At 41.2% G+C, this 23746-nt stretch overlaps 1 protein-coding gene across 3 annotated transcripts in view; it reads left to right on the forward strand.

Moving 5' to 3' along the window:
* Nucleotides 1-23746, forward strand: part of GNGT1 (G protein subunit gamma transducin 1) — a 446502-nt gene that overhangs the window by 419995 nt on the left and 2761 nt on the right. Inside the window, exons 3-4 of one of the 3 annotated variants that reach the window (XM_055589735.1) lie at nt 17624-17708; nt 20416-20521. In XM_055589735.1, the coding sequence (XP_055445710.1) occupies nt 17701-17708; nt 20416-20521 (114 nt within the window). In that variant the 5' untranslated portion in view covers nt 17624-17700. Of the gene's footprint in view, nt 1-17623; nt 17709-20253; nt 20328-20415; nt 20522-23746 lie in introns of those variants that run through there. The other 2 variants (XM_055589736.1, XM_055589734.1) reach the window with 2 other exon arrangements.

The raw sequence follows: 23746 nt of genomic DNA on the forward strand, positions 1-23746 counted from the left end.
CAGGCTTCAGTCCATGGGGTCGCAAAGAGTTAGACATGACTGAGAGACTGACACTTTCACACATATTCATATTTCAGTAGAGGTCTAATTTACATTTCATGGGCTCATAATATGTCTAAGTGTATAGTTGGATCAATTTTGACAATTATATATACCTTTGTAATCATCACTCCAATCTGGAATTAGAACATTTCCATCACCCCAGAACATTCTATTATACCCTTTCCCAGTCCATCCTTCCAACCGTAGGCCAGGAACAATAACTCTTCTGATCAGTATAGATTGGATTTCCGTGTTCTAAATCTCACGCAAACAGAATCATAAAATATGTACTGTTTTGTACTTCACTTTACTGTTTTTAAGACACACAATATGCTATTGTAGGGGCTTTCCCTCGTGGCTCAAATGGTAAAGAATCTGCCTGCAATGTGGACCCAGGTTCAATCCCTGGATTGGGAAGATCCCCTAGCAAAGGGAATGGCAACCCACTCCAGTATTCTTGCCTGGAGAACCCCATGGACAGAGTAGCCTGGCAAGTCACAGTCCATGGGGTCCCAAAGAGTCAGAGACGACTGAGCGACTAACACACACACTCACATGCTATTTTAGAGTTTGTTCCTTGTAAATGTTGAGTAGTCTTGCAATGTATGAGTATACAACAAATGTCCTGTTACTGGGCATTTGTATTATTTCTAGTTTGGGGCTATTACTATGAATAAAGCTGCTTTGTGTATGCAAACAATTCTTATTACTCTCAAATAAAATACTTTAAAATGTTAGAAACTGCCAAATAGTTTTCCAAAATGATTTTCCACCCCTATCAGCCATGTGTTTGAGTCATAACTGTGTTTTTGGACCCGGAACAGGAAAATCCAAAGAGCAATGGCCTTGGGGTATGTGGCGAGTAGGTCCTGAAGCTTTGACCAAATCAGCTGCTTCCCATACATTTCTCAGTGTCAGTTTGTCTATTACCATTCATTGGTGCTTTGACATAACAGCCTGAGCCTAGCCTTTTGTTTATACAAAACAAATGATCTACCCTGGGATTTTATATGAAATGTTAAGGATATTTTTGGAGAATATTTTAATGGGTTCTCCTGATGACTGTGTCTTTCCTTCCTCTACCTTTTCCTCTTGCTCTATTTAATATTCTTAAGAGAGTTACTATTCCTGGCTTCTTCTGAATATACTGAAGGGAGTTTACAAGAGTTCTTTCCAGTTTTGGAAAATCTCTCTGCTCAAGGTGAGTTAGTAATCTGGGATATTTCCACATATAACGCCTAGGGCCAGTTTTCGGTTTTCCTGGTGTCATGGCAAAGAACCATAATCCTAGGAAAACTAGCCTGGTCTGGAAATACTCTGTGTCACTTATACTGTTAGATTGCTAGATATCTGTGGTTAAGAGTGACAGGGCTATAAGGATAAAGGTTGAACAACCAGTTTGCCAGGAAGGAAAAAAGAAATGGGGGAGAGGTATGTTGGTTTGAATATTTTACTGATTTCCGTGACATAAATGTTCCCAGTTATGGCTGATTCCAAACCACCAGAGTTGGAAATGGATGAATACAATTGAGTTCACTAGAGCCAACGTGAGCTGGCTCCAGCAAGTCAAACACTGAGGCAGCCAGTTGGTTTTGGAAAGATACACTCCTCTGAGAATCAGATTAGATCTTCCCAATACCTCCCAAATACTAATAGGGGAGGGAAATTTTACCAGACATTTAGCCAGGATCATGTTGAGACAATCACTTCATGGCAAATAGATGGGGAAACAATGGAAACAGTGACAGACTATTTTCTTGGGCTCCAAAATCACTGCAGATGGTGACTGCAGCCATGAAATTAAAAGATGCTTGCTCCTTGGAAGGAAAGCTATGACAAACCTAGACAGAGTATTAAAAAGCAGAGACAGTACTTTGCTGATAAAGGTCCATATGGTTTTTCCAGTAATCATGTATGGATGTGAGAGTTGGACCATAAAGAAGACTGAGCACCGAAAAAATTGATGCTTTTGAACTGTAGTGTTGGAGAAGACTCTTGAGAGTCCCTTGGCCTGCAAGGAGATCAAACCAGTAAATTCTAAAGGGAATCAATCCTGAATATTCATTGGAAAGACTGATGCTAAAGCTGAAGGTCCAATACTTTGGCCACCTGATGGGAAAAGCCGACTCATTAGAAAAGACCCTAATGCTGGGGAAAGATTGAAGGCAGGAGAAGAAGGGGATGACAGAGGATGAAAAGGTTGGATGGCATCACTAACTCAATGGACATGAGTTTGAGCAAGCTTTGGGAGATGGTAAAGGATAGGTAAGCCTGGCTTGCTGCAGTCCTTGGGTTCACAAAGAGTCAGACACGACTGAGGGGCTGAACAACAACAACAATGTTGAGAAGAAAAGCTAATTCAACTTCAAAGGTAACTTATTTGCATTCTTCTGAATCTGTTTAAATGTGTCTCCCAAATGGACTAAAAACAGATTCAAGGATTGAGACTGAGACACAATTACCATTCAGCAGTGACTATTGTCAATTCTGTTCTTTGTTCTCAGCTGCTAGCAATTTGTGATCACTTTTTGCTTTATGTATTAATAGAAAGAATAGTATTTTGAATTAGGGCAGATTATTTTGGGGAATTGCACAGTGCAGTGAGGAAGCAGACTTGGGAGTCAGAGGGTACCTGGATTTCCTTTCTTGCTTCTTTGGAAAAGTTACATAAACTCTTAGAGCCTCAGTTTTCTTACCTGTGAAATGGATATACTAACTGTCTCTTATAAGTGTGCTGTTGGGATTTGACTCAGACAGTAAAGAATCTGCCTTCAAACAGGAGACCCAGGTTCGATCCCTGCATTGGGAAGATCCCCTGGAGAAGGGAATGGCTACCCATTCCAGTATTCTTGCCTGGGAAATCACATGAGGAGCCTGACGAGCTACAGTGCATGGGGTTGCGAAGAGTTGGACATGACTAAGCACATATACACACATGCTGAATATAAGATGCATTCCAACTTCAGAGATAATATAAGAAAAAAGAAGTGTCTTAGAATTGACAAAATGCACAGTTCTTAAGGGATCAGTCCTGGGTCTGGAAGATCCCCTGGAGGAGAGCATGGCAACCACTCCAGTATTCTTTCCTGGAGAATCCCATGGACAGAGGAGCCTAGAGGGCTATGGTCTATGAGGTTTCAGAGTCAGACATGATTAAGTGACTAACACACACACACACACATGAGGATTAAAAGGAAAGCACCTAGGAACTCAGAGAGATGAGCTTCAGCTCCTCACACACAGGCACAGAATCCACTGGAGTCACCCCATGTCCCAGTTCCCATTGAAAGCCTTGGCACAACATTTTAAGATGGAGCACCAACCACAATTGAGAAGCAGAGCACCACGGATTGACCTTGCAGAACTGCAACCCATGACTTTGCTCCCATCAGATTTCCTCTTTGGCTGAGCTCAGAGGTCACCTCTCCACTTCAGAAGGTGTCGCACAGTCAGATATTGCTTTGTGAGGAGCTCTTCTCGGGAGGTGAGCATCAGCCCCAGCAGGCGCTCACTGCCCTCCTGCCTGCTGTGTAACAGATGGAGGGACACGAGGGCAAGACCAGACCTTTCACGCCTTTGAGGTACAGAGGCTATGGACGCAGGCTGCAGGCTGTGCACAGAGGTGCTCTAGGCATGTCCATTTCCTCCCTTATTGTTTAGTCTCTCAGTTGTGTCCTACTCTTTTGCAACTCCATGGACAGTAGCCCTCCAGGCTCCTCTGTTGTCCATGGGATTTCCCAGCCAGGAATACTACAGTGGGTTGCCATTTCCTTCTCCAGAGGGTCTTCCTGACCCAGGGATCAAACCCACGTCTCTGCATCTCCAGCATTGGCAGGTAGATTCTTTACCGCTGAGCCACCTGAAAAGTCCAGTTTCCTCCCTTGCTCTGTCCCAAATGGAGCATGTCTCTAACAGCTCTGTGACCACTGAGCAGGGACAGGAAAGGACAACTGAACACATGGGGGAGTTAGGAGTGTGAAATTGTCAATCCAGGTGATCAGGAAGAACATTACCCCTCGGTTGCAAAACCCTTGAGTATTTCTATATCCCTAAAAAAGTTCTTTTCCAATATAAGAGGAAGCTAAAATTCCTGGGACTACTTTAAGTTGCTGAATTTATTTTTAGGACCGTGTGGAAAGGAGCTATGTGACCACTACAATCAGCCTCCATACGGATGTCATAGTACTTCTATCTCCTTAAACCTGTATCTAGGCCAAAAGGTTAGCACAGCACAGCCGAGAAACAGAATTCCTTTATCCGAGTCAACAGGAAGTGCAAGGCTGGAGGGAACTGGGAAGAACAGTCACCCAGATTGATTTGTCGTTGCCAGACCAAGTGACAGCTCTAATGGGTCAGCTAAAGACAGAGGCTCAAAATAGCTTAGAGATCTGGAAAATAAGGCATGGAGTTCTTACATTCTTACAGTGCATGCATGAGTGCTCAGGCATGTCCAACTCACCTGAGCTAACAAATACAATCCTATGGACTGTAGCCCACCAGGCTCTTCTGTCCATAGGATTCTCCAGGCAAGAATCCTGGAGTGGGTTGCCATGCCCTCCTCCAGGGGATCTTCCCAACCCAGGGATCGAACTCAGATCTCCTGCATTGAAGGTAGGTTCTTTACCACTGAGAAACCTTTGAAGTCCCCATTCTTATAGAATGAATGCTGAAAAGAACTGTCAATACCATCTGTTCCAGTATTGTTATTTTACCTTTACGAGTTGAGGCCTAGAAAGATAAAATGGCTGGTCATGTTCACTTGCCTTCGTTGTTGGCAGAGCTGAGCCTAGAACCCACATTCCTGATACTTAGTCAGCCCTGGATTCTTTCTGACATAGCCAGATTGAGGCTCTTCCCACTGTGTCAGGACCTTAGAATATTTTCTGCTTCATTTCTCAGACATGTCCAACTCTTTGCAACCCCATGGTCTGATCCTCTGTCCATGGGGATTCTCCAGGCCAGAATCCACTGGAGTGGATTGCCATGACCTCCTGCAGGGGATCTTCCAAACCTGGGGATCGACCAGGTCTCCTGCTTTGCACGCAGGTTCTTTGCCATCTGAGTCCCCAGGGAAGCCCTTAGAGTATTTAGTGTTCACGTAAATACCAGAACTGGAGCACACATACACTCCTGTGGGTTCAGGAGCAGCATTTTTATGTCAGATCCTTGCCTCTGTTCTTTTCCACACCCTCCCCCACCTTGGCCCCATAACAAGTGGATGTGCAGTTGATTTGGAACACAGTTGCTTCTAGAATTACCAAGTCTTGAGCATTCTGTTCTATCCTCTGAGCGCCCCACAGACCTCAAAGGTGACCATGAATTTAAGGAAAGGATTGAGGCAGATGGTCTTCCTCTCTGTCAGATACCCGAGGGAGTGGTGACCTGTCTAACTTTTGAATGAATGAGGAGAATTAATTTAACTCAGTGATTTAGGGATGCATATCATAACATAACATCACCACTTAAGGAGTTACATTGCTGTTGCTGCTAAGTGGCTTCAGTCGTGTCCGACTCTGTGCAACCCCATAGACAGCAGCCCACCAGGCTCTTCCATCCCTGGGATTCTCCAGGCAAGAACACTGGAGTGGGTTGCCATTTCCTTCTCCAATGCATGCATGCGACCCCATAAACGGCAGCCCACCAGGCTCCTCCGTCCCTGGGATTCTCTAGGCAAAAATACTGGAGTGGGTTGCCGTTTCCTTCTCCAAGTTACATTGATAACTTGTCAGTAAAGAAAGTTCTTGCTCCCTGTACAGTTCTTCTGTGTATCCTTGCCACCTCTTCTTATCTTCTGCTTCTGTTAGGTCCCTGCCATTTCTGTCCTTTATCGAGCCCATCTTTGCATGAAATGTTCCCTTGGTAGCTCTAATTTTCTTGAAGAGATCTCTAGTCTTTCCCATTCTGTTGTTTTCCTCTATTTCTTTGCATTGATTGCTGAGGAAGGCTTTCTTATCTCTTCTTGCTATTCTTTGGAATTCTGCATTCAGATGCTTATATCTTTCCTTTTCTCCTTTGCTTTTTGCTTCTCTTCTTTTCACAGCTATTTGTAAAGCCTCCTCAGACAGCCATTTAGCTTTTTGCATTTCTTTTCCATGGGGATGGTCTTGATCCCTGTCTCCTGTAGAATGTCACGAACCTCTATCCATAGTTCATCAGGCACTCTATCTATCAGATCTAGTCCCTTAAATCTATTTCTCACTTCCACTGTATAATCATAAAGGATTTGATTTAGGTCATATCTGAATGGTCTAGTGGTTTTCCCTACTTTCTTCCATCTAGTCAAGGCTATGGTTTTTCCAGGGGTCATGTATGGATGTGAGTGTTGGACTGTGAAGAAGGCTGAGCACCGAAGAATTGATGCTTTTGAACTGTGGTATTGGAGAAGACTCTTGAGAGTCCCTTGGACTGCAAGGAGATCCAACCAGTCCATTCTGAAGGAGATCAGCCCTGGGATTTCTTTGGAAGGAATGATACTAAAGCTGAAACTCCAGTACTTTGGCCCCCTCATGCGAAGAGTTGACTCATTGGAAAAGACTCTGATCCTGGGAGGGATTGGGGGCAGGAGGAGAAGGGGACTACAGAGGATGAGATGGCTGGAAGGCATCACTGACTCGATGGACGTGAGTCTGAGTGAACTCCGGGAGTTGGTGATGGACAGGGAGGCCTGGCCTACTGCGATTCATGGGGTCGCAAAGAGTCGGACACGACTGAGCGACTGAACTGAACTGAACTGAACTTGCTTCCTGTTAGTTTAGCCCTGTTAAAATAAAATCTGAAATGAGTCCAGCTGGCACTAACAAAGAGTTCGCACATCTGCAAAGAAAGGCAGCTAATCTCTTCTGAGTGAGTCAGTGGTCACGAGAGTTTTGTTAAAGTTTAGACATTTCCTTCACCAGCTAGACAATTTTCTAGTGGATTGGGCTATGGAGGAAATGTTTGCTCTATCGCACCCTCTGTCGGACACAGAGTGCATTTATCAGTGTTACATAATAAGGTGGAGTCACTTAAAAGCATGAGACATTCCCTATGCCTAATTTTATTATTCTCCTTCTCCCTAAGCAGAACAAGATAATGAAGTATATTATGTGTCTCTTACCGTGATCATTCTTTCATTCACCTATTTTAAAAATAAGCAGATTAAACATTTAAAGTGTGTCCAATTTTGTGCCTTTGTGTACATTTGGGATACAAAGATGATAAACACAGTAGGTATCTCATGGCAAAATAGGGTAGACAGATAAACACTCTGTGACCCAGTTGCAATATAGTGTTCTAAGTACAATGTTGAAAATCTGTACAAGGTTCTATGGGACCATGGAGGAAGAAATCAAAACTTAAGCAAGAGCTCAATTCACAATAAAAACCAATCCAGGTCAATGTATCTCATATCGTGTCTTCTGTGTCTGTGGGACACAGGCTCTTTTCTTCATCAGCTAGTTGCTTTGGTTGGTTCTTTTAGGAGCTGGGGTTATAGCAAAGCATTACCCTCCTTTCTCTTCTTCCTAGATGTGTGTTCCATCAAATATCATGCCTACTTGGAATGCAGACCATCTTTTTTCTCATCCAGGTTGCTGGACATGTAACTTCGTAGGGCACCGAGAAGATTGGGACAGATTTTGAATTATTTTACCCAAGTTTTTAGCATTGTGCAGCTTCACCACCTATCCAGAATTCTAGCTGAGGTTACCAATCCACTAGAAAGAGCTGCAGATTAAGAATGAGGGAAGGAAGGAAAAATTTCCCTGAACTCTTGTACACCATGTAGGATCCTCAGTAGCGATAAATGTTTGTTCAGAGTTTGCATTGTACTTTGCACTCATTAAATGCCCCCACAATAACCACTTGAGGAAGATACTTTTTTCTCTCCACTCTGCAAATGGATCTGAAGCTTTCGATAGAGATGTGACTTGGCCAAAACTGCATATACAGGTAGCACAAGCAGTCTGGTTTCTGGTTCCCCTGGCCTCACTGTGCCCGCATCCTTTTCTTCCACGTTCATGGGGACTAAAGTCAGACTCATTTAACAGAACATGTGCTCGTGACCCTAGTCAGTACCTGGGCAGCTCTATCTCAGTTTTCCTTTCTCCTCAAGTATGAAATTATAATTGAGAACTAGCAGAGAACTGCAATTTAAATGTACTGCTCTAAGGCTCTAAGAGAAACATCTGCCGAAGTTGATAATCAGATAAGAAGATCGGGAGAGTTAATCGCTAAAGACCTTATTTTCAGTGTTATATTTAGCAGAGAGTAATGGGTCTTGACCTTTCAAGTATAAAGATACACTTTCATGAGAAAGTCTTGTTATTTTTATACTCTAGCCCAAATCCCATGTTGGTTATACATTATTTACTAATGTGTCATAATAAGCCATTCAAACGTTCATTTGCTGTAGCTTTATGTAGAAAAGTTTTGTGTATTAAGTCACAAAGGAGGGACAACCTGCCCATTTGGGGGCAGAAGGAAACGCGAGCTGCAGTTTGAAAGGGGCCTGCAATGTGGGAGACCTGGGTTTGATCCCTGGGTTGGGAAGATCCCCTGGAGCAGGAAGCGCTACCCACTCCAGTATTCTGGCCTGTAAAATTCCATGGACTGTATAGTCCACAGAGTCGCAAAGAATCAGACATGACTGAGTGACTTTCATTTCACATGCATCTCCTAGCACTCACGGTTTTGTTTTGTTTTTTCCCTCTTATTGACTGTTAGTGAGAGGAAAACTGAGCTGAACTGAAATGTTTGTATTAGAAGAGAATTGAGTACTAGTCTGGACTAGATATACTGAACCAGTCAGAGAAGGGTGAGTTGTTCCTACTGGTCAACGGACTGTCTTGTATTCTATATCTTCCTTTCTCTTGCAATAGAGGACATGCCCTGGTCCAGAGGTCAACCCCTTAGCTGCTTCTCTGGGTCCTTTCTTCTCTTGCTTTCTCACCCCTCTGTGACATCAGCTCTGACCCTTTCTCATCCTTCAGCACAAATACCCAGGTTGTAAGTTTCCATTTGGAGTGCTCTATCTCTGATTTTTTTCATCCCAAACTTGCAGTTCCTATTTGACTCTATGGCCCTTTCCTATTAGGACCTGACTTCACCACTCCCTTTCCCAGCAGAACCTCTCAGAAATGTTATCTTCACTATCTGCTTCCACTTCCTCATCTCCCATTTTTCCCCACATTCCATTCAATAAGCTTTCGCACTGAGGAGAGGAAGAAAAAAATGCTCAAGGGCAACTCATCCCATTGCCACATCCTACTGGATCTCCCAATACATATGAGAAAGCAGCTGGCTCTAAGGTCACCAAAGACCACATTTTCCCAACTATATTTTGTCTAACCTTTCAGCAGTAGCTAACAATTTCAAATCCTTCATCATTCTCAAAATGCCTTTTTTTAGTCTTCATCATACTATATTCTTTTGGTTTTTCCCTACTTAGTTGATTTAGTAAGACCTGGAAAGTAGGATCTCATAAATATCTGGGGAATAAACAATTTTCACTCTCCTACTTCTTTTCAAGTGTCTTAAAAACCCAACTTGCTCAGTAGAAACAGAGAACCAGAGTTGCCCTGGAGAAGAAAGTGAGTTGTCATAGAATCTATTTGAATGTCTAGACTGACTTGTGCTTAGCTACAGGTTGAAAGAGATTGGTATGCAATCCGTGTAATAAAAATAGCAACAAACACAAAAGCAACTGACTTTGAAAAACCAAATATGATAAAAATGTGTGATCAACTTGATTAGATGGAGGAAAAAAAACCCCAAACACAAACTATCTTTTATGTGATAGGAAAAAAACTCTCAACAGAAAAACAGTGATTTATGGAAGGATGTAGTATAGACACAGTAAGAGATAAGAAAGTTGATTTTGTTGCTGCTTCCGCACCTAGCAATCAAGAGCACCTGGTCCCTGGGAGTTAATAAATATTTGCTGAATAAATAAATGCTTGTTAGTAGCTATCATTTTACTGGTCCATGTAGAAAGAGGAAAAAGAATAGATACACAGATATAAAGGGGTACCTATGGGTGTTCAACACAGTGTCTGGCACATGGTAAATGCTCAGAAGTTATTAACTAATTAATCCTCATCACAACAAGCTCATTTTCCTTTATTAATTTCATCTCATCTCCTCACTTTAGAGGGTTCAGGTTAAGCCTTTGTTCTCTTCTCTTTTCTGTTTTTTTCTGGCTGTCTCCTAAGCTCTGGCCTTTCCCCTAAACTCCAGACTGCCTATTCAAATGAATGTGTAGCAAGCATTTTCCTTTAATTTTTTTTTAAGTATAAATTTGTTTATTTTAATTGGAGGTTAATTACTTTACAATATTGTATTGGTTTTGCCATACATCAACATGATTCTGCCATGGGTATACACGTGTTCCCCATCCTGAATCCCACCCCCCTCCCCGTACCATCCCTCTGGGTCATCCCAGTGCACCAGCCATTTTAAACACAGGATTCCCCTTCTCAAGTCTTCCCCATCTCAGGAAATATTAAGTTAGTGCAAAAGTAATTGCAGTTTTGCATTGTTGAACTTTGCCACTTGATACTGGAATGCATTCTTAAATAAATGTGGCCATGGTATACATCATTTTAATGCACATTTCTTTCTTTATGTTTTTTGCTAATGAATTATTGCTGTTTATTTTATATGCATTTTAGACTATGGAAAAATGATGTTAGACAAAAAGCAAATTCGAGTGATTTTCTTATTTGAGTTCAAAATGGGTCATAAAGCAGCGGAGACAACTCAAAACATCAACAATGCCTTTGGTCCGGGAACTGCTAATGAACGTACAGTGCTATGGTGGTTCAAGACATTTTGCAAAGGAGACGAGCGCGTTGAAGATGAGGAGTGCAGTGACCGGCCACCGGAAGTTGACAATGACCAACTGAGAGCGTCATCAAAGCTGGATCCTCTTAAAACTACACGAGAAGTTGCCCAAGAACTCACCATTGACTATTCTATGGTCATTTGGCATTTGAAGCAAATTGGAAAGGTAAAAAAGCTGGATAGGTAGGTGCCTCATGAACTGACTGCATTTCAAAAAAAAAAAAGAGAAAGAAATCATCATTTTAAAGTGTCATCTTCTGCTTCAGTCGTGGCCAACTCTGTGCGACCCCATAGATGGCAGCCCACCAGGCTCCCCCATCCCCGGGATTCTCCAGGCAAGAATACTGGAGTGGGTTACCATTGCCTTCTCCCATCTCTTATTATATGCAACAACAATTAACCATTTCTCAATCAGATTGTGACATGTGATGAAAATGGGATTTTATATGACAACCAGCTCAGTGGTTGGACCGAGAAGCTCCAAAGCATTTACCAAAGCCAGAGTTGCACCAAAAAAGGGTCATGGTCACTGGTGGTCTGCTGCTGGTCTGATCCATTACGGCTTTCTGAATCCCTGTGAAACCATTACATTTGAGAAGTACACCTAGCAGATCGATGGAATGCACCGAAAACTGCAATGCCTGCAGCCTTGCAGCCGGCATTGGTCAACAGAAAATGCCCAGTTCTTCTCCACAACAATACTTGACCATATGTCACACAAGCAGTGCTTCAAAAGTTGAATGAATTTGCGCTATGAATATGGCCTCATCTGCCATATTCACCTGACCTCTTGCCAACCAACCACTGCTTCAAGCATCTTGACAACATCTTGCAGGGAAAATGCTTCCATGACCAGACCAGCAGGAGGCAGAAAATGATTTCCAAGAGTTTGTCGAATCCTGAAGCACAGATTATAATTTTTTTTTTTTTGCTACAGGAATATACATAATGATTTCTGATTGGCAAAAATGTGTTGACTATCGCTGTTCCTACTTTGATTAATAAAGATGTGCTTGACCTTAGTTATAAAGATTTACAATTCAGGGTCCAAAACCGCTATTACTTTTGCACCAACTGAATAGCAGATTCCTTTTTCAGTTGTTCAGACTCAAATCATTGGCGTTACCTTGACTTTTTCTTTCTTTTTATTCCTATATCTGATCTCTCACCATGTCCTATTATTTCTACTTTCAAAATATATTGAGAATCTCATCACGTGTCCCCACCTCCGCACCTATTACTCTGATTTTAGTCACCATCGTGTCTCACCTTAATTACCAAAATTGCCTCATCTCTGCCTCTCCCCTGGCCCTCTATGTTGTAACCTCAAAATAGCTGCCAGAATCATGATGCTGAAACATATGACAGATAATATCACTCTATTACTCAAAACCCTCCCGTGTTCCCTGTCACTCATAATGAAGCCGGAATCTCAACAGTGGCCTGAATGACCCCTGTGAGTCCTGATATCACATGCTATTCTTCTCCCACATTCACTTGACTCATCACTTTCATGCTGGTTCACTGCTACCCTTGCACTTACTGATCCCTGGAACCACCTTCTCTTGGATACATGCAGTGTTCTCTTAGACACGCCATCGCTCCTTCGGGTCTTCATTCAAATAGCACTGTTTCAGAGAAGCCTGCCCTGGCCACTCTCTCAATGACTGAAATAACTTCTCTTGACATTTCCTTTTCCTTCCACGTTATATTTTTCCCCTTAACACTTTTCACAATATATTGCTACATTTAATTTCTTAAATCTTGTTTATTGTTTGTCTCCCTCATGAGAATGTAAGTATTCTAATTTTTTTTTTCTCTGCTCTACCTTCAAGAATCCAGAATACTATATGGCACATAATAGAACTCAGTAAATATTTATTGAACAAATGAATAAAAATGTGAGCTATTATTCGTTAATAGTCCCAAGTATAATGTCAAGATGAAAAAGAAAAGTACAAGAAGAGAAAGTTTATACCCATGATTACAAGTTTACATAACAGAGTGGATTTGTGTCTGAAAAATGTGTCAAACTGAATGTTTATGAATCAACATATTTGAAGTGTCCTAACAGAGGATGAGATGGCTTGATGGCATCACCGACTTGATGGACGTGAGTTTGAGTGAACTCTGGGAGTTGGTGACGGACAGGGAGGCCTGGTGTGCTGCAATTCATGGGGTCGCAAAGAGTCGGACACAAATGAGCTACTGAACTGAACTGAACTGAACAGCATTTCTATTTCAAAGAATCTGTGATTGATTCTCTGTAAAAAACAAAAGACTTTTAAAAATTAATTGTAGTAATTTTCTCCAATATAGTCCTTATAAGTTAATTGTTTTATTAGTCAAGTTTTCTTCAAAATACTCTAATCTATAATGTTTAAAAGTAAACATAAGACAAATAGCCTTTTAACTTTACACTGTCCTTGTTGTTGTTTAGTCACTAGGTCATGTTAGACTTCTTTACAACCCCATGAACTGTAGCCCACCAGGTTCCTCTGTCCATAAGATTCTCCAGGCAAGAATACTGGTATGGGTTGCCATTTCCTACAACAAGGGATCTTCCTTTAATTCTAAATAAATTGTCAAGAAACCTATGGAAACTCTGAAAGATATTAATGAGACCTTAAGCTACTCTATTGAAAACTGGAAAATTCTTCAAGAGATAGAAATACCAGACCCTAACCTGCCTCTTGAGAAATCTGTATGCAGGTCAGGAAGCAACAGTTAGAACTGGACCTGGAACAACAGACTGGTTCCAAATAGCAAAAGGAGTGTGTCAAGGCTGTATGTTGTCACCCTGCTTATTTAACTTATATGCAGAGTACATCATGAGAAACGCGGGCTGGATGAAGCACAAGCTGGAATCAAGATTGCTGGGAGAAATATCAATAACCTCAGATATGCGGATGACACCAACCTTATGGCAGAAAGCGAAGAACTAAAGAGCCTCTTGATACAAGTGAAAGAGGAGAGTGAAAAAGTTGGCTTAAAGCTCAACATTCAGAAAACTAAGATCATGGCATCCTGTTTCATTACTTCATGGCAAATGGATGGAGAAACAGTGGAAATAGTGACAGACTTTATTTTGGGGGGCTCCCAAATCACTGTAGATGGTGACTGCAACCATGAAATTAAAAGACGCTTGCTCCTTGGAAGAAAAGTTATGACCAAACTAGAGATAAAAAGCAGAGACATTACTTTGTCAACAAAGGTCCATCTAGTCAAGGCTATGGTTTTTCCAGTGGTCATGTGCGGATTTGAGAGTTGGACTATAAAGAAAGCTGAGTGCCAAAGAATTGATGCATTTGAACTGTGGCATTGGAGAAGACTCTTGAAAGTCCCTTGGACAGCAAGGAGATCCAACCCGTCCGTCCTAAAGGAAATCAGTCCTGAATATTCATTGGAAGGACTGATGCTGAAGCTGAAACTCTGATATTTTGGCCACCTGATGCAAAGAACTTACTCATTTGAAGAGACCCTGTTGCTGGGAAAGATTAAAGGTGGGAGAAGGGGGCAACAGAGGATGAGATGGTTAGATGGCATCACTGACTCAATGGACATAAGTTTGAGTAAACTCCGGGAGTTGGCGATGGACAGGGAGGCCTGGCATGCTGCAGTCCATGGGGTCACAAAGAGTCGGACACGACTGAGCAACTGAACTGAACTGAAGCTACTCTATTCTATTGGGAAGCCCAATGGTTCAGTGATTTAAAAAAAAAAAAAAAATCCATCTTCCAATGCAGGAGATGCCAGTTTGATCCCTGGGTTGGGAAGAGCTCCTGGAGGAGGGCATGGAAACCCACTCCAGTATTCCTCGCTGGGAAATCACACGGACAGAGGAGGCTGGCGGGCTACAGCCTATAGAGCCACAAAAGGGTCAGACATGGCTTAGAGACTAAAACCACAACAAGCTACTCTACACTGTTCTGTCCTCAATATCCTTCACCCATACCTACAAAACCAGTGAAAACCATAAACAATCTGGCAGTTTCAAAAGGCCCCCTAGGGGGCACTATTGCTCCCATTGAGAACCACTGCTCTGTCTCCCCGGCCTCTACTGCTCTTGGCTTTTTTGGACCTTAACTCCTCTGATCGGAGAAGGCAATGGCACCCCACTCCAGTACTCTTGCCTGGAAAATCCCATGGGCAGAGGAGCCTGGTAGGCTGCAGTCCATGGGGTCGTGAAGAGTCGGACATGACTGAGCGACTTCACTTTCACTTTTCACTTTCATGCATTGGAGAAGGAAATGGCAACCCACTCCAGTATTCTTGCCTGGAGAATCCCAGGGACGGGGGAGCCTGGTGGGCTGCCGTCTATGGGGTCGCACAGAGTCGGACATGACTGAAGCGACTTAGGAGCAACAACAACTACCCTGGTAGTGCAGGGTGGAAGAAGAGGTAAAAGGTGATGTATCTTCTACCTGATGGGAGTATCTTTCTTTCCTGAGTTAGCTGTACCTGCTACCTGGGCTTGTTGTTCTGAGTCTTCAGCTCTCCCTTTATATTCCGGTGAAGGTTGGGGTGGGGATACTTGGTAGTAGGTCCAGCAGTCTGATATAGCACGTCTTAGGACTTTCCATGGAGGGTGGCCCAAACCTCAAAGTTTAGAGTATATGGCCTGCTGCTGCTAAGTCGCTTCAGTTGTGTCCAACTCTGTGCGACCCCAGAGACAGCAGCCCACCAGGCTCCCCCATCCCTGGGATGGCCTAGGCAATGGAAAAACTGGGCGTGGAGGCGGCTAGTGCCCCTGCTTGTCAACTCTGTGCTCTCTTTCTCTAAGTAATTCCGGAGGAATGGAGTACATGAAAGAAAAGCAAATCCAGTCTTTTAAACTGGTTTGAAGAGGGTAACTGGGAGTAGTTTGCTAGAATGGAAATCATCCAGAAAACAAACACTTGTGTTATAATCCCAGCTCTACTCTTACCAACAGTGTGATTTTGGGCATGTCAGTTCTCTTGATCTCCTTTGCCTCATCTGCAAATGGGATAAATAGTAATGAGATGAAAAGATGGCCAAAAAGCACATGAAAAGGTGCTCAACATCACTAGTTATTAGAGAAATAAAAATCAAAACTACAATGAGGTATCACTTCACACTTCTCAGAATGACCATCATCAAAAAAAATCTACAACGCTGGAGAGGCTATGGAGAAGAGGGAACTCACTACACTGATGGTGGGAATGTAAATTGGTACAGCCTCTATGGAGAACAGGTTTCTAAAAAAACTAAAAATAGAACTACCATATGATCCAGCAGTCCTATTCCGAGGCATATACCTGGAGAAAACCATAATTCCAAAAGATATATGCACCCCAGTGATCACTGCAACACTATTTACAATAGCCACGACATGAAGCCAGCTAATTCCATCAAAACATGAATGGATAAAAAGGTGTGGTACATATATATAATGGATATTACTCAGTCATAATAAAGAACAAGATAATGCCCTTTTTCAGCAACATGGATGGACCTAGAGATTGTGATACTGAGTGAAGGAAATCAGACACAGAAAGACAAATATCATATGACATCGCTTATTTATGGAATAAAAAAAAAAAACAGGTACAAATGAACTTATTTGCAAAACAGAAGTAGATTTACTGATGTAGAAAACAAACTTGTGGTTACCAGGGGATAAGGTGGGGGGAATAAATTGGGAGATTGGTGTTGAAAATTACACTACTATGAAAAAATAGATAATAGGAACCTTGCTGTAGAGCACATGGAACTCTACTCAATACTCTGTAATGACCTATATGGGAAAAGAAGATCAAAAAAAGAGTGGATATATATGTATACAACTGATTCACTTTGCTGTACGCCTGAAACTAACATAACATTGTAAATCAACTATATGCCAATAAAACTTTTAAAAAAGTAGTGCTATGATATTATATCTAAATGCTTTTAAATCTTTGACTTCAATACAACTCTGAGCATGGAGATATATACATATATATATATAGAGAGAGAGATCTATGTGTGTGTGTGTGTGTATATATATATATATCTCCATGCACATAATACAGGCTGTGCTTCACTGTGTATCTAGGTGTCCTTGAGGGTGGTCAGAGTTTTGATCTTCACTCTTTGAATTTTTCCATACAAGACATGTGGTATCAAATTTGGCAAGCATTCTCAAATTGTCGAAGAGTCACCTTCTAAGATTCACATCAAATGAAGTGTGTTTTGCTTAACTTGTTATTAAATATGGTGAATCAGAGCATTTTAGAGTTAAGAAATCATTTGTTAATAATGCGGAGTTAGGTACTGGAAGGGAGAATAAGATGCCAGCTCACAATACGTCTCTCTGGCATAAGACGTATTTTGAGCTGATTATTTTTAAGGAACAGCAGACATAGGAGAAGCCATGAAAATCAAGTAGAAGTTATTCTTTTATAAGAGACATTTATATTTCTAAGCGAACTCTCCATTTGTAATGGTGTCTGCCTTTCTGTACCAGAAAGAGGAGGAGGAGTCTAAATCTCTAAAAACTCTTTATCAATGGAGAAGACAGCAACTCCTATCTCATAGCCCTCGTTTACTGTGCTTTGCCTGAATACCTCCCATAACTGACTCCTCCTCCCCCTCCACAACATCTTCTTTTGTCTTTAGCAGGAAGCAGTGTTTGAGGTGGTGGCTTGGGCCATTTGAGGAAGTTACTCAGTTTTCCTGGGTCTCTCCCATGTATATAGGAGGTATAATGTGTTACTAAACTTTTGTTCATTTTTCTTCTATTAATCTTTTATTACAGGGTGGTCTCAGCCAAGAACCTAGAAGGGTAGAGAGAAAATTATTTTTCCTCCTCTACAACATCTTGCACTTTTCTCTATGTCGAGGTAAATATTTCTGACATAGGTTGCAAGTGGCTTTATCAGTACTTCATGATTCTCATCTGTATCTGAACAATATACAAAACAATACAGAGTGGTAAGGACATATGTTATAAAAGAAATGGGTGCTGTTGTAAAGGTTCATATAATCTATTGTGTTTCAGTGTGTCTCGGAAGCAGATCCTAAGACAGAGGCCCTTTTCCAAGTGATTTATTGAGGGTGAGTTCTCAGGAGAGATCTCTGATGAGGAAAGCAGGCTGAAGGAGGAGAAGGTATGAAAAGATGTAGTTTCAGAAGTCTAGCTTCATCCTGAACCCATGGGATGCTCAGGAAGGCTCTCAGCTCAGCTATATCAAGGCTTTTCAGCCCAGAGGCAGTGGTCTGGACTATCAGAACCCCACTTCAGGCAGCCATTTGCTACAGAACACTCACAGGGGCCAGTTGTCATAATCTGCCAGGTATCATCAGTTGAAGGTTTTCATCAGCCAAGGGAAAACATAAGAAATGGTGTGTGTCAATACCCACAGCTTCTAGAGGGATAAATAACCCACCCTGGAAAGAGAAAGAGGAGTCTGGAAAGGGCACCAACAGCATCTACTACACGTGGTATTACAGGACCTAAATCGTGTCTACGTGCTACCCTTTAAGAGCACTTTTAAAGCCACGTATCAGCAAGTGACAGTATAACAGCACAATGTGAGAGTCTAGAGGTACAGAGTAAGTGAGTCACATCAGCTACCATGGACTGAGTGCTTGCTCCATGCTCCAAGTGTTATACAACCTTTATTCTTCTCAAGCAAAGAAATCTACAATGTAGATACTATCATTGCTCCTATTTCCTAGTAAAATGAGTCACAAAGAGGTTATAGAACTTGATCAGGACCACACAGCTAGCAAGTGCTTGTGGATGATCATTTTATTGCCAATATATCGTAAGGCTTCTCCACAACAGAGAAAATGAAATTCTAAGCCCTACCCTAAATCAAAACCTAAGTTGGGCTTCTGTTTCAACAAGTTCCTAAAGTGATTCTTCAAAGCCATTGCCAAGTGGAAAACATTTTCCAAGATGGGGAAAAGTTTTGCAAAGGACAGTGTCAACAAATAAAAATGATCAGGAGACACAGATGTGCTTGTGAATTTTTGCAGATAGTCTAAAGGAGGTGAGAAGGAAGGTAAGAATAAAACTGAGAATGGGCTTTCAAATACCAAACAACAATTGCACAGTGGGATTCGTAGAAAAATAAAAAATGCAAAAGGAAAGTTAAAAGAAGAGGAAATATTGGCTTTGGGTATCCATTGGGTGGGCTTCTCTGGTGGCTCAGATTATAAAGAATCTGCCTGCAATGCAGGAGACTGGGGTTGGATCCCTGGGTCAGAAAGATCCCCTGGAGAAGGGAATGGCTACCCACTCCATTATTCTTCCCTGGAGAATTCCATGAACAGAGGAGCCTAACAGACTACAGTACATGAGGTTGCAAAGAGTCAGACAACGACTGAGTGATTAACACACACACACACGCATGTCCATTGGGTTTTCTCTTTTACCTCTCTGTTGGCATCAGTAAGCATTTATCCCTGAAAATAGGCTAAACTATCTCTTTTTTATTCAGAGAAGAACAGAGTATTATAAAACTAAGAAGGAAAATAATATTTCCTCAAATGTTTTGGAAATGAAAATACTATATAAATACAAGGAAATAAATTAATTGCTAACATATGATTAGCAGCATATTTTTATGTATATGTATGACTTTAAGCTCTTTTCTAAAATAGCATATGACCCGAGCATATCTAACTTTCATAAAAATATGTCATCATAGAAGTTGGATTAGAGACACGAAAGGAAAGACAAGACCAAAAGAGGACAGATCACAAAGCATGATGCCACTTGGATACAGTGAAATATTTTCCAGGCAGTTTCATAAAGGAATCACCAAAATACTATACTATCTTTCCCATTGCCCACTGATCTAATTAAGAAGAAGATATTGCTACTGCCCTAATTCTTTTATAATATACATCGGGAGATCAGACTCACCACGTCCCCTTTAACTTGCTGCATTTGCTCATCATTGCTATGCAATTCATTGTGACAGTAATATACAAAAAGAAAAAAAAAATTCCGGGTATAATCTAAGTAAGATACTAGTTTGTTTCTAATTAGCAAGGTCATTTGTTGGTGTATTTTCATTCTGTTGGTTCATATGTCAATCCATTATTTATAAGGGACTTATAATGATACTTTTTGCATGTTTTTCTCTTAATACCAGATTAAATACTCTAGTGATTTAGAGTATTTAATGGGCAGTCCTCAGTGACCTCAAATTAACCTAAATGGCATAGATCATATAATGGAGGGTTTGGAGTTGGAGATGAGGGTTGGAACCTCAGTTTATACACTGTGCCAAGAAACAGGGAAAAGGACTGGATATTTAAGATTATATACTGACTAAACTGACCTCTCCACAAACCTACTAGCAGGTGTTTAGAGTTAAAGACTTAATCATATTAGTGAAGATTATAAGAAAGCCTTAAAATCTCAGGGCTAGTGCGTAGGCTAGTATTGTTTGGAGGGATTCAAGAGAAATTGGTTATCAAAGAAGTTAAAACAAACAGTTTGCTTAGTAAGTTCAGAGCTGAAGGAAGGTTTGGCTTACATTAAGTTGAAGTGAGCCTGACAATTCAGGTGTATAAAAGTTTCTACTTTTTCAGCAGGCAGAAGATGCCAGTGATCAATATTGAGGACCTGACAGAAAAGGACAAATTGAAGATGGAAGTCGACCAGCTCAAGAAAGAAGTGACGCTGGAAAGAATGCTGGTAAACTGCTGTCCTCTTGTGAATTTTATTTGTAAGGGACATCTCCATTGGTAAGGGTGTCTCCTTCTCTGTGGGGCTTCCCAGGTGGCACTAGTGGTAAAGAACCTGCCTGACAGTGCAGGAGACATAGGAGATGTGAGTTCGATCCCCGGGTCAGGAAGATTCCCTGGAGAAGGAAATGGCAACCCACTTCAGTATTCTTGCCTGGAGAATCCCATAGACAGGGGAGCCTGGTGAGCTTTGGTCCATAGGGTTGCAAAGAGTCGGCCATGACTGAAGCGACTTAGCATGCATACACGCTCTCACTCCTCTGTATCAGGAGGAGAAAAATAACTCTTGCTGCTACTGCTAAGTCACTTCAGTCGTGTCCGACTCTGTGCGACCCCATAGATGGCAGCCCATCAGGCTCCCCCATCCCTGTGATTCTCCAGGCAAGAATACTGGAATGGGTTGCTATTTCCTCCTCCAATGCATGAAAGTGAAAAGTGAAAGGGAAGTCACTCAGTCGTGTCTGACTCTTAGCGACCCCATGGACTGCGGCCTACCAGGCTCCTGCATCCATGGGATTTTCTAGGCAAGAGTACAGGAGTAGGGTGCCATTGCCTTCTCCGAGAATGACTCTTAAGTTGCTAGAAACTCTTATCAGTGGGGAACACAAGGATTTAAATCTGCTTAACCACCATGCCCTTGTTTACTGTTGTTAAAAAACAAAATGTAACTGAGTAAATTTGAAGACATAATTGGCCTTATTAAATAATTCATGGATTGAGCAGCATTGCATCTAGCAAGTAGAAAGGCTCACCAAGGAGCTGTGCAAAATGGAAGGTTTTTATAGGGACAAAGGGGTGGGACAAGGAAGTCATAAACAAAGAAACAATTATTTCAGGCAGGAACAACTTCCTTTGGGGGAAGAGCAGGAGGTCTCTCATGCAGATTAGCTCATGCAGACTGGAAATTCCGTTGTGTTAGGTTTACTCTTGGGAAACGTTGAAACTGCAGTTAAATTAGATATTAAGTTTTAGTTTGTTGATGTGGGGCTTAGCACAAGTGACTCCATTTGGGCCTGTTGTTTGTTTTTATTCTTTTTTTTTTTTTTTGACACTGTGCTTTTTTTTTATCCTTTTCTTTTTTTAATGAAAAATGTTTATTCGGGGCTCTTAAATATTACAATTCAGGAGACAGATTTGGGTAAAACTTGAAGAGTGTTCCAGGGAAGAGAAAGTCAGGGGCTTATGAGGGCTTAGCCAAGAGGTTGTATTCTGACATAAGAAAGGGAAATATTTATCCTTAAGGGATAGGTTGTCATGAATTATTTTAAGGTAATGAAAAGTGTTAGTTGCTTAGTTCTGTCCGACTCTATGAGACCCCGTAGACTATATAGCCTTCCAGGTTCCTCTGTCCATGGGATTTTCCAGGCAAGAATACCGGAGGGGGTGAGTAGCCATTCCCTTCCCCAGGGGATCCTCCCAACCCAGGGACTGAATGCAAGTCTCCTGCATTGCAAGCAGATTGTTTACCATATGAGCCTCCAGGGACTTTTTTGGGTAAGGGTCTGATAATTATCTTAAACTCGTAACTGGCTGTCCACACCCCTGTCATTCACACCCGCCATCTTCTTTTGTCTTTCATTGTAGCAGTATTTAAGGTGGTAACTTGAACTAATTCAGGATGCTCCTCAGTTTTCCTGAGTTTCTCCCTTGTATACAGAGGGTATACATGTTTTTAAACTTGTTTTTCTCCTGTTAATCTGCCTTTCTTATTACAGAGTAATCTCAGTTAAGAACCTAGAAGTGTAGAGGGAAAATTATTTTTCCTCTTTCACATCACTCATTGGAGAAGCTCAGTATAGTTGAAAATAAGTTGTTCAGATAAAATTCATCAGAAATTAAGAAAATTAATAATCATAATTATCTTTTGATTTAGAGTTACTTTACAGCCTGGAAAACTATGTTCCATAAGCCAAATCCAGCCCTTGGCCTGTTTTTGTTTTTGTATGGCTGCTAAACTAAAAATGTTTTTACATTTTTATAGACTATTTTTTTAAAGGGGGTGGAGAGAGAAAAATAAAATGAAGAATATGAGACATCATCTTTTTTAGCTAAGCAATAAAGTAAAGCAATGCATATAGGCATTTTGTTTTTACTTTACTAAATTGATGTTTCTCTTTATTTGATATTGTTCAAATACTCTTAGCCAAGACGTCATCCCCTCCAGCATTGTCATGGCCAGTAATGAATGAGTACATTCTATTCCTTCTTTGAAAATAAAAATGAAGTCAGGCACAAGAACTCGCTGGTTTCTCCTACAAACAGCTCTCAGATCTTAAAAACCGTTACCCAAAGTCCTCTCCCATTAGAAGGAGCAGAAATGGCAAAGAAATAAAGCTTTCCACCAAACAAACAGTGACTGACGCTTGGAAAATGTAGATATGTATTTCAGATCTCTTTGTTTTAGGAACATCAATAGAACAAAAACTCCTCCACAAGTCATAAGAGTATATTTCATGTTTCTTAAAAACACTTGTTTTATCAGGCCAAAGTGAAAAAAGGAGTTTGTATTATCTTCAAACTTTGCTCAAAACTCTCACTCCCAGTAAAAGTTGGAATTTTGGCTTCTTTTATGTTTATAATTGTCTCAAACTTCCCTGTTGCCCTTTCCATACCGGCCAAACATACTTTGTTGTAAAGATAAAAATTAAATCTTTGAACAGCACAAAAGCTTGGAACATACACCAAAAAAGTTAAAACCCTTATCTTTATAATTTGTGGGAAAATAAACTTTTGAGATAAAGGAGTTAATGATTTTTTCTTTTATACTTGAAGCATCCAGAAGCTGTTTTGTTATTTATATAGCCAGGATTGTTTTATATGCAGTTTGGTAATCTTCATGTTTACTGTTCACTGTGGCAGGTTCACCTGGGAATTATTGTTTTGGATAAACATCACATACATCCCCATTTTGTCAGGCTTTCTGGTTCCTTTTCCTACTACATAATGTGTCTTTGCTCTTGGAAGTCAATTTAATTTAGTATCAGACTGCCAAAACTACACACACACACACACACACACACACTCAGAACTTTCCAGGCCTGAACCCAGAACTCTGACATAGGATGGCATAGTGTCCATAATAGTATGGTTAAGCGTGTCTCCTCCGGAACTATATCTGACTCAGATTCCGGCTCCACAACTTTCTCCCTGTGTAACATTCACTTAAGTTAGCTAA

The sequence above is a fragment of the Bubalus kerabau genome, chromosome 8, assembly GCF_029407905.1.
Source record: "Bubalus kerabau isolate K-KA32 ecotype Philippines breed swamp buffalo chromosome 8, PCC_UOA_SB_1v2, whole genome shotgun sequence".
In the NCBI taxonomy this organism is placed as follows: Eukaryota; Metazoa; Chordata; class Mammalia; order Artiodactyla; family Bovidae; genus Bubalus; species Bubalus kerabau.